Source organism: Galeopterus variegatus, unplaced genomic scaffold, assembly GCF_000696425.1.
Source record: "Galeopterus variegatus unplaced genomic scaffold, G_variegatus-3.0.2 Scaffold1130, whole genome shotgun sequence".
NCBI lineage: Eukaryota > Metazoa > Chordata > Mammalia > Dermoptera > Cynocephalidae > Galeopterus > Galeopterus variegatus.
In genome coordinates, this window is record NW_007727241.1 from 130147 (window position 1) to 145149 (window position 15003).

At 55.1% G+C, this 15003-nt stretch overlaps 2 protein-coding genes across 2 annotated transcripts in view; both read left to right on the forward strand.

The window, feature by feature from the left end:
- Positions 1 to 266: 266 nt before the first annotated feature.
- On the forward strand, positions 267 to 14256 carry EHMT2 (euchromatic histone-lysine N-methyltransferase 2). Its single transcript, XM_008575024.1, has 27 exons — positions 267 to 546; positions 643 to 861; positions 961 to 1214; positions 2495 to 2579; positions 2675 to 2715; positions 2859 to 3014; positions 5256 to 5387; positions 5513 to 5627; positions 5770 to 5871; positions 6046 to 6194; positions 6280 to 6423; positions 6510 to 6745; positions 6831 to 7013; positions 7129 to 7211; positions 7701 to 7807; positions 7908 to 8030; positions 8128 to 8229; positions 9073 to 9177; positions 9298 to 9452; positions 9556 to 9723; positions 10151 to 10295; positions 10670 to 10747; positions 11123 to 11238; positions 11347 to 11433; positions 12943 to 13021; positions 13192 to 13367; positions 13761 to 14256. Exons 1-27 carry the CDS (start codon positions 267 to 269, stop codon positions 13939 to 13941), a joined length of 3801 nt encoding a protein of 1266 aa, XP_008573246.1. The 3' UTR covers positions 13942 to 14256.
- Positions 14257 to 14822: 566 nt separating this feature from the next.
- Positions 14823 to 15003, forward strand: part of SLC44A4 (solute carrier family 44, member 4) — a 12793-nt gene continuing 12612 nt past the window's right edge. Inside the window, exon 1 of the mRNA XM_008575089.1 lies at positions 14823 to 14856. Coding sequence (XP_008573311.1) covers positions 14823 to 14856 — 34 coding nt within the window. The remainder of the gene's footprint in view (positions 14857 to 15003) is intronic.

Consider the following 15003-nt stretch of genomic DNA (forward strand, 5'->3'; position numbering starts at 1 on the left):
GTCGAGCCAAGATGTCAATGACAGGGGCTGGAAAATCACCCCCATCAGTCCAGAGTTTGGCTATGAGGCTGCTGAGTATGCCAGGAGCCCAGGGAACTACGGGCCGTCCACCGGGCTGGGGGGCAGCGGGCGCTGGAGGGGTTGGTGCCCGGGGTCCCCGCGGCCTGGGGGACAAAGGGGGAGCGGCGCGTGCAGCCGGGAGGAGGGGGCGGGGCCGGGGCGCGGAGGCCCCGCCCCCTCCCCCTCCTCTCCTTTCGGCCCCAGAGATGAGGGGTCTACCGAGAGGGAGGGGGCTGATGCGGGCCCGGGGGAGGGGTCGTGCGGCCCCTCCGGGTAGCCGAGGCCGCGGAAGGGGGGGCCCTCATAGAGGAAGGGGTAGGCCCCGGAGCCTACTCTCTCTTCCCAGGGCCCAGGCATCCTGGGCCCCTCAACTCCCTACCGGGCTGACCAGCCCTCCTGTCCCTTGTCTCCCCTCTCAGGGGGAGGCCCCCGCTGAGATGGGGGCGCTGCTGCTGGAGAAGGAACCTAGAGGAGCCACCGAGAGAGGTGAGTGTAGCAGAAACGGACCCGGTTGTACCTTCATCTTCTCTAACACAGGATGCCCTAAGCCCTTAGCCCTGAACTTTTTCTCTTCCTCTACAGTTCATGGCTCTTTGGGGGACACTCCTCGTAGCGAGGAGACCCTGCCCAAGGCCAACTCCGACTCCCTGGAGCCTGCTGGGCCCTCATCTCCAGCCTCTGTCACTGTCACTGTTGGCGATGAGGGGGCTGACACCCCTGTAGGGGCCACACCGCTCATTGGAGATGAACCTGAGAATCTTGAGGGAGATGGGGACCTGCATGGGGCCCGGATCCTGCTGGGTGAGAGGCTGGAGAGAGTGGAGTGAGGGGGGTCTTCTGGCTCTGCCTTCATTCTTACATTGCCTTCTGCCTGCCTGCCTGCCTGCTTGTCTTTTCTAGGCCATGCCACAAAGTCATTCCCCTCTTCCCCTAGCAAGGGGGGTGCTTGTCCCAGTCGAGCCAAGATGTCAATGACAGGGGCTGGAAAATCACCCCCATCAGTCCAGAGTTTGGCTATGAGGCTGCTGAGTATGCCAGGAGCCCAGGGAACTACAGCAGCAGGGCCTGAACCCCCTCCAGTCACCACCAGCCCAGAGGGTCAGCCCAAGGTCCACCGAGCCCGGAAAACCATGTCCAAACCAGGAAATGGACAGGTGAGGATTAGGGAGTGGGGTGGGAGGCTGGGGTAAACCTTTGGTGGGTTTTTTTTACAATTTAGCTTCAGGCCTCTTCTGATCCATTCACATTGCTAAGGGGATGTTGTGTGTCAAATATTCGGGCTGGGCTTAATCTGTGAACAAACAGAATCCTAGCTTCTTCCTGGAGTTTGTTCTTGGGGTAGGGGTGGTGAGAGTAGAAGAGGCAGATGTTAGAAAGTTAATTATATAGTTAAGTCTTAATTACTCTTACGATAATGACTATGTAAAGGAACTTCAAACCACTCTTTCCTTCTGCCTCAAAGCAGGCCCTAAGGGAAATTTTTCATCGCTTGTTTGAAACTACCCCTGCTCTATTCGTAAAGTTTTAACAAGGAATCTCTACAGGAAAGATGAGGGCCCAAGGGAATGACTGACTCCCAGAAGCTTTATGACAAATTTTTAAGGGTTCTTAGTATTTTGTTCTAGGTGTGATTTGAGTAGCCCCAATCAGGATTTTTTTTTTCCTCCAATTTTTTTATATTGTGGTAAAATAAATATGACATAAAATTTACCATCTGAACCATTTTTAAATGTACAGTTCAGTGGTATTAAGTACGTTCTTAATGTTATGCAACCACCCATGTTCACAACTCTTCATCTTGTAAAACTGAAACTCTGCACCTGCTAAACAATAACTCCCCATAACTCCCTCCCTCCAGCCCCTGAAAACACCATCCTACTTTCTGTCGTTATGATTTTCACTACTTTAACTACAACATATAGGTGGAATCATAAAGTATTTGTCTTTTTGTGACTGGCTTATTTCACTTAGCATAATGTCCTCGAGGTGTTGTTACATATGTCAGAATTTCCTTTTTATGACTGAATAATATTTCATTGTATGTATATGTCATATTTTACTTATCCATTCATATGTCAATGGATTCTTGGGTCGCTCCCCTGTTTTAGTTATTGAGAATAATGCTGCTATGAAGTGAACACGGGTGTACAAAGGGCCTTTAACCGTGCTGAGTTTGTTTTCTCATCTCTAAAATGGGGAAAGGGACCTGCTTCTGCGTTGTTGAAGAGACAAGTGAGTGTTAGGTGCGGGGTGTGCTGTGCTTGACACGTTTCCTCTCGGAAACCAGCAGTTCTTGTTCTTACTGCCACTTTCTGGTTGCTGTGGCTTCAGAAGACATTTTCGGGGGCGTGGCTCACCACCCCATTCCACCTGGGACTCCAGGCAGAGCTGAAAATGCTCTCTGACCCTAAGTGTGCTCCCTCTTGGCCTCCAGCACCCAGTCCCTGAGAAGCGGCCTCCTGAAGTGCAGCACTTCCGCATGAGTGACGACGTGCACTCCCTGGGGAAGGTGACCTCAGGTCAGTCTCACACCCCCTGCCCACTGTGACTTGATGTGGCCTGTCCTGAGGGTTTAAAGTACAGGCCTCTCTCCTTTTTCTCTCTCTCCTTCCAGATGTGGCCAAAAGGAGGAAGCTGAACTTGGGAGGTGGCCTGGTGAGCAGAGGAGGCAGGCAGCCTCTCCCCTCGGCAGGGGGCTGCTCCAGGGGAGCCTGGGAACTGGAGCTATATCCTGTCCTCGAGAGAAATGGCGTTGGTGAGGGAATGCCGCAGCCTCAATTTTTCTGATCTTTTTCTAGTCGGAGGAGTTGGGTTCTGCCCGGGGTTCAGGAGAAGTGACCCTGGAAAAGGGGGACCCTGGGTCTCTGGAGGAGTGGGAGACGGTAGTGGGCGACGACTTCAGCCTCTACTATGATTCCTACTCTGTGGATGAGCGCGTGGACTCTGACAGCAAGGTGAGATGGGAGTCGGCCTGCCCTCCCTAGCCAGCACCCCCCACCCCTGTCCGGGGCCCAGTCTCCAGTTTTTCCTGTTCCCCCCTTTTTTTTCTTCCTGTCCTTTTTATCTTCTGAACACCCACTAATTCACTCCCTGTACTATCTGTAACTCATTTCCAGCGTGTGCTGTGCCCCATTCCATCCCTCACCCCCCTCCACAGAGGTGGCCACCACCCTGCTCTTTGGGTTTAGATCCTGTTTTGTTGTTCATTTATTGACTTATTCCCTTGATCTTTGGTTTTATCCCACGTGTTTGCCTATACAATGTAATGTTTAGTCTTGCCTCTCTTGCTTTTTATTTAACATTTTATCATGGAAACTTTCAAGCGTATACAAGTAGTGAGCTCCCGCGTACCCACCCCCCCCATTACACAGCTCCAACAATGATCAGTACATAGCTGATCTCCACCCATCTATACCTTCTCCAACACACACCCCTACTGAATTATTTTAAAAGAAATCCCGGGCCGGCCCGGTGGCGCACTGGATAAGTGCGCCGCCTGGGAAGCGCGGCGGCGCTCCCGCCCGAGGGTTCGGATCCCACATACAGACCGGTTCCCGCTCACTGGCTGAGCGAGGCGTGGGAGCAACACCGAGGGTTGCAATCCCGTTGCCGGTCCCCGGTCCAGTACGGGGGCAACACTGAGGTTGCGATCTGTTGCCGGACACGGAAAAAGACAAAAGACAAAGAAAAAAAAAGAAAGAAAGAAATCCCCAACATCATGTCATTTTACCTAGAAATATTGCCTTATGTATCTCTAAACATCTTTAGTTTTTTTACCATCACTGTGATACTATCTTCACACCTAAAAAAAAACTTACCAATGATTCCTTAATACCATCAAATATCCTGTCAGTCTTCAAATTTCCTCAGTTGTTTCATAAATGGGGTTTGTTTTTTTTTTTTTTTTTTTAAAGATGACCGGTAAGGGGATCTTAACCCTTGACTTGGTGTTGTCAGCACCACGCTCACCCAGTGAGCAAACCGGCCATCCCTATATAGGATCCACACCCGTGGCCTTGGTGTTATCAGCACCGCACTCTACCGAGTGAGCCACGGGCCGGCCCCCATTTTTTTTTTTTTTTTTCTGAAAAGATGACCGGTAAGGGGATCTCAACCCTTGACTTGGTGTTGTCAGCACCACGCTCAGCCAGTGATCCAACCGGCCATCCCCAAATGGGATCCGAACCCGTGGCGTTGGTGTTATCAGCACCGCACTCTCCCGAGTGAGCCACAGGCCGGCCCAATGGGTTTTTATAAGACCCAAATGAGGTTCACACATTGATTTGATTAACATTTGTCTTAGGTCTCTTGATACATAGGCTTCCCTGTCTTTGTTTTGTTTTGTTGTTTTTTGGCGGCTGGCCCTTGTGGGGATCTGAATCCCTGACCTTGGTGTTGTGACATCCTGCTGTAACCAACTGAGCTAACTGGGCAGCCCCTTCCCCATCTTCTAAAAGAAATTTTCCCACCACTTATTTGTTGAAGAAACCAGGTCATTTGTCCTACAAGTTGGCTGATGGCTTAGGGACTGACGCATTCTACTCTACCCCAAATTTTTTGTAAACTGATAGATAAAGAAGTGTGTTCAGCTTCCAGTGCCCCTTTTTGTTTTGTTTTGTTTTGGGCAAGAAGACTTGCCAATGGGTGTGAATGCTTCTGATTGATTGACTTCAGGATGCACAGAATACCTGGTCATTTATCTTGTTAGTGATATTGAGATTGACTGATGGGTTCAGGTGATGTCAGCCTGATCTCTTCATTGTAAAGTTCTTCATTGGCTTTTCATCTAGTGTTTTTAACAGTCATTGGTAATCTTGCCTATTTATGAACTTTATAAAAAGGGTATCAAACTATATGTTTGTCTTCTGAAACTTGATTTTTTTTTTTACTTAATATTATGTTGCCAGGATTCACACACATTGATGTATGTAACTGTAGCACGTTTTCACTGCTGTATAGTATTTTGTGTCCCCTCTCCTTATCCAGCCCTTCCCCTCCTCTCCATTCCACAGTCACCTTCTTCCAGGCACCATCACTGGGCAGTGGTGGCAGTGGTGGTGGTGGTTTTCTTTATCCTGCCTCATTGAGTCCTGGGAGCTGGATATGTCCTGCTCTGTCTCTCTCCCAAGTTTTTCCCAGGAGATCTGGGCCCTGGGGATCACTGTTTCCCCAGCTCCACTTTTCCTCTCTCCCAGTCCGAAGCTGAAGCTCTGACCGAACAACTGAGTGAAGAGGAGGAGGAAGAGGAGGAGGAGGAAGAGGAGGAGGAGGAGGAAGAAGAGGAGGAAGAGGAGGAGGATGAGGAATCGGGCAATCAGTCAGATAGGGTAAGAGCAGGAAGCTGGCATTGCCAGGGGCCAGGGACTGTGGGGCGACAGAGGTCTGGGTCCTCAGAAGATGTAAGGGGGTGACGTTAAGGGCCAGGGTCTCTAACTCTCCTCCTCCTCCCCAGAGTGGTTCCAGTGGCCGGCGCAAGGCCAAAAAGAAATGGAGGAAGGACAGCCCGTGGGTGAAGCCGTCTCGGAAACGGCGGAAGCGGGAGCCTCCGCGGGCCAAGGAGCCACGAGGTGAGGAGGCTGCTCTGCGTTTGGGTTCCCTCCTCCAGCCTCCTCCCAGCCCCCTGAGAGTGCTCATGTGTGTGCACCTGCATGTGCCCCGCGTCCCAGCACCTGGGAGCTCACACTCTCACTGTCTTTGTCTCTGTGTCAGGAGTGAATGGTGTGGGCTCCTCAGGCCCCAGTGAGTACATGGAGGTCCCTCTGGGGTCCCTGGAGCTGCCCAGCGAGGGGACCCTCTCCCCCAACCATGCTGGTAATTGCCAAGTGCCGGGACAGGGAACCACTAGGGGGCATCCTCAGGGCAGGAGGAACGGGAGGGAACAGTGGCCAGGCTTTGGGGGTTCTGGAGCATGGAGGGAGAGGTAGGATGGGAGTGAGGACCTGGCAAGGATCCCAGAGGGTGAGGGACCCTTTTCCTCCGTCCAAGGGGTGTCCAATGACACATCTTCGCTGGAGACAGAGCGTGGGTTTGAGGAATTGCCCCTCTGCAGCTGCCGCATGGAGGCGCCCAAGATCGACCGCATTAGCGAGCGAGCAGGGCACAAGTGCATGGCCACCGAGAGTGTGGATGGAGAGGTGGGCCGTGGGTTGCTGAGGGAGGTGCCTGGGATCCAGCCTCGCCCCAGCCTCACCACCTTCTCGCCTACCCTCTTGCCCGCAGCTGTCAGGCTGCAATGCGGCAATCCTCAAGCGCGAGACCATGAGGCCGTCCAGCCGTGTGGCACTGATGGTGCTCTGTGAGGCTCACCGTGCCCGCATGGTCAAGCACCACTGCTGCCCAGGCTGTGGCTACTTCTGTACAGCGGTGAGTGATCTGTGGGGCAGATAGGTGGTAGGCCCCCTGGAGGAGGGGGCTCTCAGGTCCTGACCACATCATTTCCCTGCCCCCAGGGCACCTTCCTAGAGTGCCACCCTGACTTCCGTGTGGCCCACCGCTTCCACAAGGCCTGTGTGTCCCAGCTGAATGGGATGGTCTTCTGTCCCCACTGTGGGGAGGATGCTTCCGAGGCCCAGGAGGTGACCATCCCTCGAGGGGACGGGGGAACCCCACCGGCGGGTACTGCAGCCCCTGCGCCGCCACCCCTGGCCCAGGATGCTCCTGGGAGAGCAGACACTTCCCAACCCAGGTACTGGCCTTCCCTTTCCCCTTTCTCTACTGTTACTTCCCTGCCCCACCCCATCACCCCCAGACATCAGCACCCTCTCCCACAGCGCCCGGATGCGAGGGCATGGGGAACCCCGACGCCCACCCTGCGATCCTCTGGCCGATACCATCGACAGCTCAGGGCCTTCCCTGACCCTGCCCAATGGGGGCTGCCTCTCAGCTGTGGGGCTGCCACCCGGGCCAGGCCGGGAAGCCCTGGAAAAGGCCCTGGTCATCCAGGAGTCAGAGAGGTGAGTGGGTGGAGGTTGCTCTCAGGCACAGCGAAGAGGGCGGTCAGCTAGATGTTGAGGCTGATGCTGGAATCTGAGGAGCTCTCCCTGCCTCCCTCCCCATCTCCCATGGCAGGCGGAAGAAGCTCCGGTTCCACCCCCGGCAGTTGTACCTGTCAGTGAAGCAGGGGGAGCTGCAGAAGGTGATCCTGATGCTGTGTGAGTAGACTGCGCCTTCCGTCAGCAGACCTTGACTGCACACTGGCTGTGTGCCAGGCACTGGGCTCAGGGCCAGGAGAACTGCCACAAAGGACCTATGCCCTGAAGGACTGTGTGGTAGGGGAAAGACACACATACCCCATAGTGATGGCAACAGTGGTGACACATAGGGGCTAGACACTGTTCCGAGTGCTTATATGTGTTAACTCATTTTAGCCTTCCCAGTGCAGAGGCACAGAGGCCAAGTACCTTGTCCAGTGCACCCTGGTACTGAGGGGCAGAGCCAAGCATGAAGTCAGGCAGAGCTGGTGCTCTTAACTCTTTCTTCTCTGATAAGTGCCATGGTGGAGGCTAGCACAGAGAATGCCAGGAGGGGCCCCTGACCCAGGCTGGGACCCTGAGAAGCCTTCCTAGAGGAAGTGCCACCTGCCCTCTAGCTCACTTACCACTTGTCCCTCCCTCTCCCGGTGTGGCGGGCTCTCCCCACAGTGGACAACCTGGACCCCAACTTCCAGAGTGACCAGCAGAGCAAGCGCACACCCCTGCATGCGGCCGCCCAGAAGGGCTCCGTGGAGATCTGCCATGTGCTGCTGCAGGTCAGCACAGGCCCTGCCCTCTGCCTCATTGACCAGGCCCTCAGAGCCCCTCCCCTGCCCAGCGCCTCCCCGGTGCCAGCCCTCATGCCCCTCCTCACAGGCTGGAGCCAACATCAATGCCGTGGACAAGCAGCAGCGGACGCCACTGATGGAGGCAGTGGTGAACAACCACCTGGAGGTGGCGCGCTACATGGTGCAGCGCGGCGGCTGTGTCTACAGCAAGGTGTGGCGACCAGGCAGGCGACAAGGAGTGGCTCTGGGAGTTAGGGACCGGGCTGAGAGTGCCAGCCAGAGGACTCATCTGCCCATGTCTCCCTCAGGAGGAGGACGGCTCCACCTGCCTCCATCACGCAGCCAAAATCGGGAACTTAGAGATGGTCAGTCTGCTGCTCAGCACAGGACAGGTGGACGTCAACGCCCAGGTCAGCGCCTCCAGGTTGCTGGTGCCTAGATTCATCGGCTCAGCAGCAAGCCTTGGGCCCCCTTTCTCCTCCATCTGACCTGTGGCCCTTTGACTCTGTGACTCACACTGCTCATGTCTGTCCCCATCTCATTTTTCCTCTATTTGTATTTCTTTTCAATTTTTTTTTTTTTTTTTTTTTTTTTTTTTTACTTTTTCTCTTTATCAGTTTTCAGAATAATGAGTTTCTGCCTTAATCTCCAAAAGGGTCCAGTGAGGTTCCTTAGTAACTGTTGGGCCTTCGTATGTTGGATGTGTTTTAGTCTGTTATTGTCATTCTTCTCAATCTTAGAGTTGTCCCATCTTTGTCCAGGAGAAGCCTCTTGAAGTGGGCTCCTGTGGCCTTTGACCCCATAGCCTTTGAGAGCATCCTGATCTTTCAGCACATTTCCTGCCCCAGACTCAGTCCATCATTTCTCTAAAAAGCTCTAGCTCCTTTACATGGGAAACACTTTTTAGAGAATACAGTTTGTGTACCTGGAGGTGATTATTGCTATTGGGTTGTCACTGCTTCTAGGACCTTTGAGTGAACACACCTAGGAAATTGGTATCTTTTAGAAAGTGAAAAATTACTTAATTCTCTGTACAGCCTTGGGCAATAGGCACTATTAGTCCCATTTTATAGATGAGGAAACTGAGACCCAGAGACGTTAGGTGACTTGCCCAGGGTCCCCCAACTTGGGAGTGGTGGAGCTGATGAGGTTCACATTCAGAGTCTGACTTCAGAGCGTGCTCTTCACCTGTGCTGCTTTAGCGAGCAGGGCCAGCTGCCCCCCACCCTCCCTCACCTCCTTCCCACCCACAGGACAGTGGAGGATGGACACCCATCATCTGGGCTGCAGAGCACAAGCACATCGATGTGATCCGCATGCTGCTGACACGGGGTGCTGATGTCACCCTTACTGACAATGTAAGAGTTTGGTCAGGGTTGGGGGAGGTAGGGACAGCCCCAGGCCCCTGAGCAAGGTGGAGGCTGGGTTCAAGTTGCTCAGCTGTCTGTACCCCATCCCTTCCCCTCCCACCTCCACAGGAGGAAAACATCTGCCTGCACTGGGCCTCCTTCACTGGCAGCGCCGCTATTGCTGAGGTCCTCCTGAATGCCCGCTGCGACCTCCATGCCGTCAACTACCATGGGGACACACCCCTGCACATCGCAGCCCGGGAGAGCTACCACGACTGCGTGCTGTGAGCCCCCACCTGCCCCCACACCCTGGCACCCCTGTCTGCTGCCCCCACTTCTCACAGCCTCAGACCCCTCTCATGGGCTCTCTGTCTGTCCCCTCCGTAGGTTGTTCCTGTCACGTGGGGCCAACCCTGAGCTGCGGAATAAGGAGGGGGACACAGCGTGGGACCTGACCCCTGAGCGCTCAGATGTGTGGTTTGCACTCCAGCTCAACCGCAAGCTCCGGCTTGGAGTGGGAAATCGGGCCATCCGCACTGAGAAGATCATCTGCCGGTGAGCCCTGGGGCCCCTCTCTGCACCCAGCACCACCAGATGCCCGCTCCCCAGGCCCCATTTCACCCTTAAAACATCCCTGAGACCCTCCCCCCACAACTAGGTTTGCCAAAGATAGCAAATAAAAATAGAGGACTCCCAGTTCAATTAGGATTTCAGGTGAACAACTTAACGCTGTTTTAGTGTAAGAATGTCCTGTGCAGTATTTAGGACATAAAAAGCTTTTTCTTGTTTATCTGAAATTCAAATTTAACTGCCTGTCCTGCATTTTATCTGGCAATCTTACTCCCCCTGCACCAGTGAACCCTCAGAACTTCCCCCATCCTCTTCTCATGCCCCAGAAACTTCCCCAGCCCTCTCCTTGCGCCTAGGGGAACACCTCACCTCCTGCTCCAGCTCCCCAGCCCCGTCTTCCCCTCTTCTGCAGGGATGTGGCTCGGGGCTATGAGAACGTGCCCATCCCCTGTGTCAATGGTGTGGATGGGGAGCCCTGCCCAGAGGATTATAAGTATATCTCAGAGAACTGCGAGACATCAACCATGAACATCGACCGCAACATCACCCACCTGCAAGTGAGTGGGGGGCCCTGAACCCTCCCAAAGGGACACCCAGAGCCACCGAATACAATTAGGCAAGTTACAGGCCAACAGGGGTACCTGACCAAGGGACTGGGGGCTCAAAGGGTGCCCTGGGTTGGGGTTGCATCCCCTTGGGGGAAGGGGTTCTTTTTCTAGGTCACATGAAGGCATCATATGAGTTCATGGTGGCCCTGGGGACACCCCCATCAGCAACATTTTCATCCCCTCTCTCTGAGACCAGCACCACCCACTGTCCTAAAATTTGGACCCCAGAGAAAGGATAGCAGTCAGGGGGTCAGGGAGCACTGAGAGCTGAGGGGCCAAGACCAATTCTGGGGGCCAAGCTGATCCTCTGCCTCCCATCCCAGCATTGCACATGCGTGGATGACTGCTCCAGCTCCAACTGTCTGTGCGGCCAGCTCAGCATTCGGTGCTGGTATGACAAGGTACATGCTCCTCTCCTGACCACAGACACTTGACCATTCCTTCAGAGGAGCTAGCCTCTCATACCAACTTCCTGAGGCTTTGTCCCTCACCTGCCTTGTGGGGGAAGTGACAGAGGGCAGGGCAAGACCTGGGGAGTCCTGGGCCACTGCCAGAACAGAAATGGGCCTGCACCCGGGTATATGCAAATCAGGGATAATACCTGTGTATTTCCTGTTCTCTGATCTCAGAGCTTGTGTGGCCTCTCCACCCATCCCATCCTCCCTACCTCTGGGTTGAGGTCAGTGGTGGATTTTTCTGTAGAGTCTTGGCAGTCCTGGGCAGCTGAGGTGGGTCCCACATAGAAACCATGGTCTTCCCTTCACTCTGCATCCCAGGATGGGCGGCTGCTCCAGGAATTTAACAAGATCGAGCCCCCCCTGATTTTCGAGTGTAACCAGGCGTGCTCCTGCTGGAGAAACTGCAAGAACCGGGTAGTGCAGAGTGGCATCAAGTGAGGCCCCTGCCCCTGCAGCCTGCCCTCCATTCACCTACCCTCTCCTCCCTTCCCCTGGGGTTTTTCCAGGTCCCTCCACCCAACATCTCTCTCTTCCACCCCCAGGGTGCGGCTGCAGCTCTACCGGACAGCCAAGATGGGCTGGGGGGTCCGTGCCCTGCAGACCATCCCCCAGGGGACCTTCATCTGCGAGTGAGTTGGCTGTGGGAACCTTGGCACCTGGGAGTGGGGAGGTGCACGGCTACTGCTGACTGCCAGCCTCCCTCTCTGCCTCCTCCCTGATGAACAGGGTCACATCCCTTCTCCTGCCCATTCTGGCCAGCCTCCCTGATTCCCTTCCCCATCCCCATCCCCACTGCCAAGGCCTGTGCCTGCCCCACCTCTGCCCAAACTACAGAGCTGGGTCACCGCTGCCTGCATCTTCCCTCCCCTCCCCTCTGCCTCAAACACCCTCTCCCTGCCCTTCCTAGCTAGGGAAAGTGCCAGTTTTGGAGACAGTCCTGGGTTTGAGCCTTCTGTGCTACCAGGTGAACTTGGCCAAGTGACTTAACCTCTTTGAGCCTTATTTTTCTGTCTACCTGCTCAGGGGCCTGTCCTTATCCATCAGTTCTTTCTCTGCCCATCATCTGCAGTCTCTCCCAGCTCTACCCCATGGCCTCAAACTTACCGAGATCTTCTTTGGCCTTTTTTTTTTTAAAAAAAACAACCCTTTAGACCCATTTATACCTGCTCAGGGGCCTGTCCTTATCCATCAGTTCTTTCTCTGCCCATCATCTGCAGTCTCTTCCAGCTCTACCCCATGGCCTCAAACTTACCGAGATCTTCTTTGGCCTCTTTTTTTTTAAAAAAAACAACCCTTTAGACCCATTTGACTATTCAAGGGACCATGCAGTTTCTCTCTGTCACATTGTATGAACTTCTCAGACAGGTGGCCCCTTCCTCCTGGGCTTCTGCATCCCACCATCCACTCACTGCTTAGTCCTGGCAAAATCTGCCTTTGCCCTCACCCCTCTGCCGAAGCTGCCTCTTGGCAGTCACTCCCCGCGCCACCCCAGCACTGGCTCCCTGTGTCTCCATCTTCTTTTCTCTAGGCATCTGCCCCCCGCCCCAAGACTGGCTCCTCCTCCTCCCTCCACTGTCCGAATGTGGTGTCCTCACACCCACTCATTCCCTGAGTTCCTTTTGCTCCCGGGACTCCATCTCTTCCTGCAACCCTGACCCCTCTCCTATCCTTTAGCTCTACGTCACCCACCACCTGCTGGGTGGTTCCTAAGACATAAACCTCCACCCAAGCCTCCTGCCCCTGGATACTAATCCCCTTAACCACAGAGACTTGGCGTCTGTCTCTGCGCTCACTCGAGGCTTCAACCCTACCCTTTAACTTCCCCACCACTGCTTCTCTGGGTCTTTCTTTCCCCATACCTGCCGTCCTGCCTGTTGTCCCAGCTGCCCAGTGGGGACCCCAGCTGGCAGGACTGTGCCCTGTCCCTATGTTCCCCCTCCTGATCCTGGGCCCCCTATGTGCCTTGGGTCACCCACCCCAACCCTAGCACTAGTGTTGGTCGGCAAGGTTCTTGGACAGTGACAGGCAGCTGACGGTTGTGGAAGAGGATTCTGTGGGGTTGTGAGGAGAGACAGGTCCTGGAGCCACTTCCCAATAACCTCTGCTCACTTTCAGAACCATCAATTCCTGTCCAACAGGTATGTCGGGGAGCTGATCTCCGATGCTGAGGCTGACGTGAGAGAGGATGATTCTTATCTCTTTGACTTAGACAACAAGGTAAGCAGGAGATCCTCTGTCCCCGCTACTTACAGTGGCTGGGTTTCTGGAGCTCCTGGGCAGTCTGCAGATGGGAACCAGAGGAGGAGGGATTGGGTGGTCAGTGGGTGGGGAGGCTGGCCAGGCAAGCAGGGTGGGGATAGTTGTGAAGAGTGACGCCCTCCCGTCAGGATGGAGAGGTGTACTGCATTGATGCCCGTTACTATGGCAACATCAGCCGCTTCATTAACCACCTGTGCGACCCCAACATCATCCCTGTCCGGGTCTTCATGCTGCACCAAGACCTGCGATTTCCACGCATCGCCTTCTTCAGTTCCCGGGACATCCGGACTGGGGAGGAGCTAGGGTGAGGCGACTGGGGCTCTGCCAGGGGTGTGGGGGTCACAGCAAGCCTGGGACCTGAAGGCTGGGAGCGCCTGGTTTCCAGGCCTGGGTTACAGTAGAGCGTCTCAGACTTGGGTGTACATAAGTGTCCCCTACAGGACTTGTTAAAACAGAGTCCTGAGCCTCACAGAGAGATTTGGGTTCAGTAGGTTTGGGGTAGGGCCCAGGACTCTGCATTTCTAACAAGTTCTCGGTGATACTGATGCTGCAAGTCCATAGAACATGCAAGGGCTTAGAACCCATCTGGAGAAGATGGGGGTGGGTGCCTGGGTCCCTCCTGAGGAGCGGGATGCTCCCGGGGTGATCTCTGGGCAGCTCAGTCCAGGTTCCATCTGCTCCTATGATCTGCTGACAGGTTTGACTATGGTGACCGCTTCTGGGACATAAAAAGCAAATATTTCACCTGCCAGTGTGGCTCCGAGAAGTGCAAACACTCTGCTGAGGCCATCGCCCTGGAGCAGAGCCGCATGGCCCGCCTGGACCCCCACCCCGAGCTGCTGCCTGAGCTCAATTCCCTGCCCCCCGTCAACACCTGAGAATGGACCACACCCTCCCTTCCCTAACCGGATGGCTACCAGCTCATCAGCTTCCCCAGCCACTGCCCGTGCCTGGGGTGGCTGCCATCTTCTCTCCCCACTACCCCTTCACACATTCCTTGACCAGAGACCCCAGCCAGGCCCTGGAGGTCTGACAGCCCTGCTCTCCCAGAGCTGGTTCCTCCCTGGGAGGGTGACTTCAGGGCTGGCCATGCCCCTGCTTCCCATCCTCAGCTGAAGCTTGATGAATTGAAATTGGGCCTCTATGCCAACTGGTTTCTTTTGTTCTCAATAAATTTGGGGTTTGCTAATAAACTGTCCCAGTGAAAGCTGTGGGGAGGAAGCACAACAGCCAGAGGGAATGTGGGTCCAAGGGGCAGAGTGGGAAGGGAAGCGGGCTGGGCAGGTGTGGCTGCAGTGGGGGGACCACTGTGGGCAGGATCAGGAAAGCTGTGGGGAGGAAGCACAACAGCCAGAGGGAATGTGGGTCCAAGGGGCAGAGTGGGACGGGAAGCGGGCTGGGCAGGTGTGGCTGCAGTGGGGGGACCACTGTGGGCAGGATCAGTCAAGGGCTTAAATAAGGGCAAATCCCGACATTTGGTCTTTGGGGGAGGGTGTGGGTGGAGTGTAGTACAGTTGAGGTAGTTTGTAAAGTTAAGAAGACTTTTCTCACCAGAGCGTGCCAGGTCTGCGGCTCCCCCAGCAAGCAGCGCCTGATCCCCATCCCAGGCTCAGGCTTCCCCTGGGCATGGAGTGGAGAAGGAGGAACTGGAGTGTGTCAGGACTACAGGCGGGGGTGTGGCTGTGACGTGGGCAGTGTGGGGCGGGCAGCAGGTGAGGCGCCAGGTCTCCAGGGCTCCAATCACTCCGGAGCCTGAGCCATGGGGGGAAAGCAGGAGGAAGATGAGGTCTACGGTGAGGCTGGGGGCCAGGCTGGGAGTGGAGACTGGACCCTGTGGAGGGGGCGGGGGGCCAGACTGCAGAGAGTGGTGGCTGAGGCTATCTCTGGGGAGAGGAACTAAGGAGAGTCCTGGGTCCCTGCGGGCAGAACCCAGGAAACAG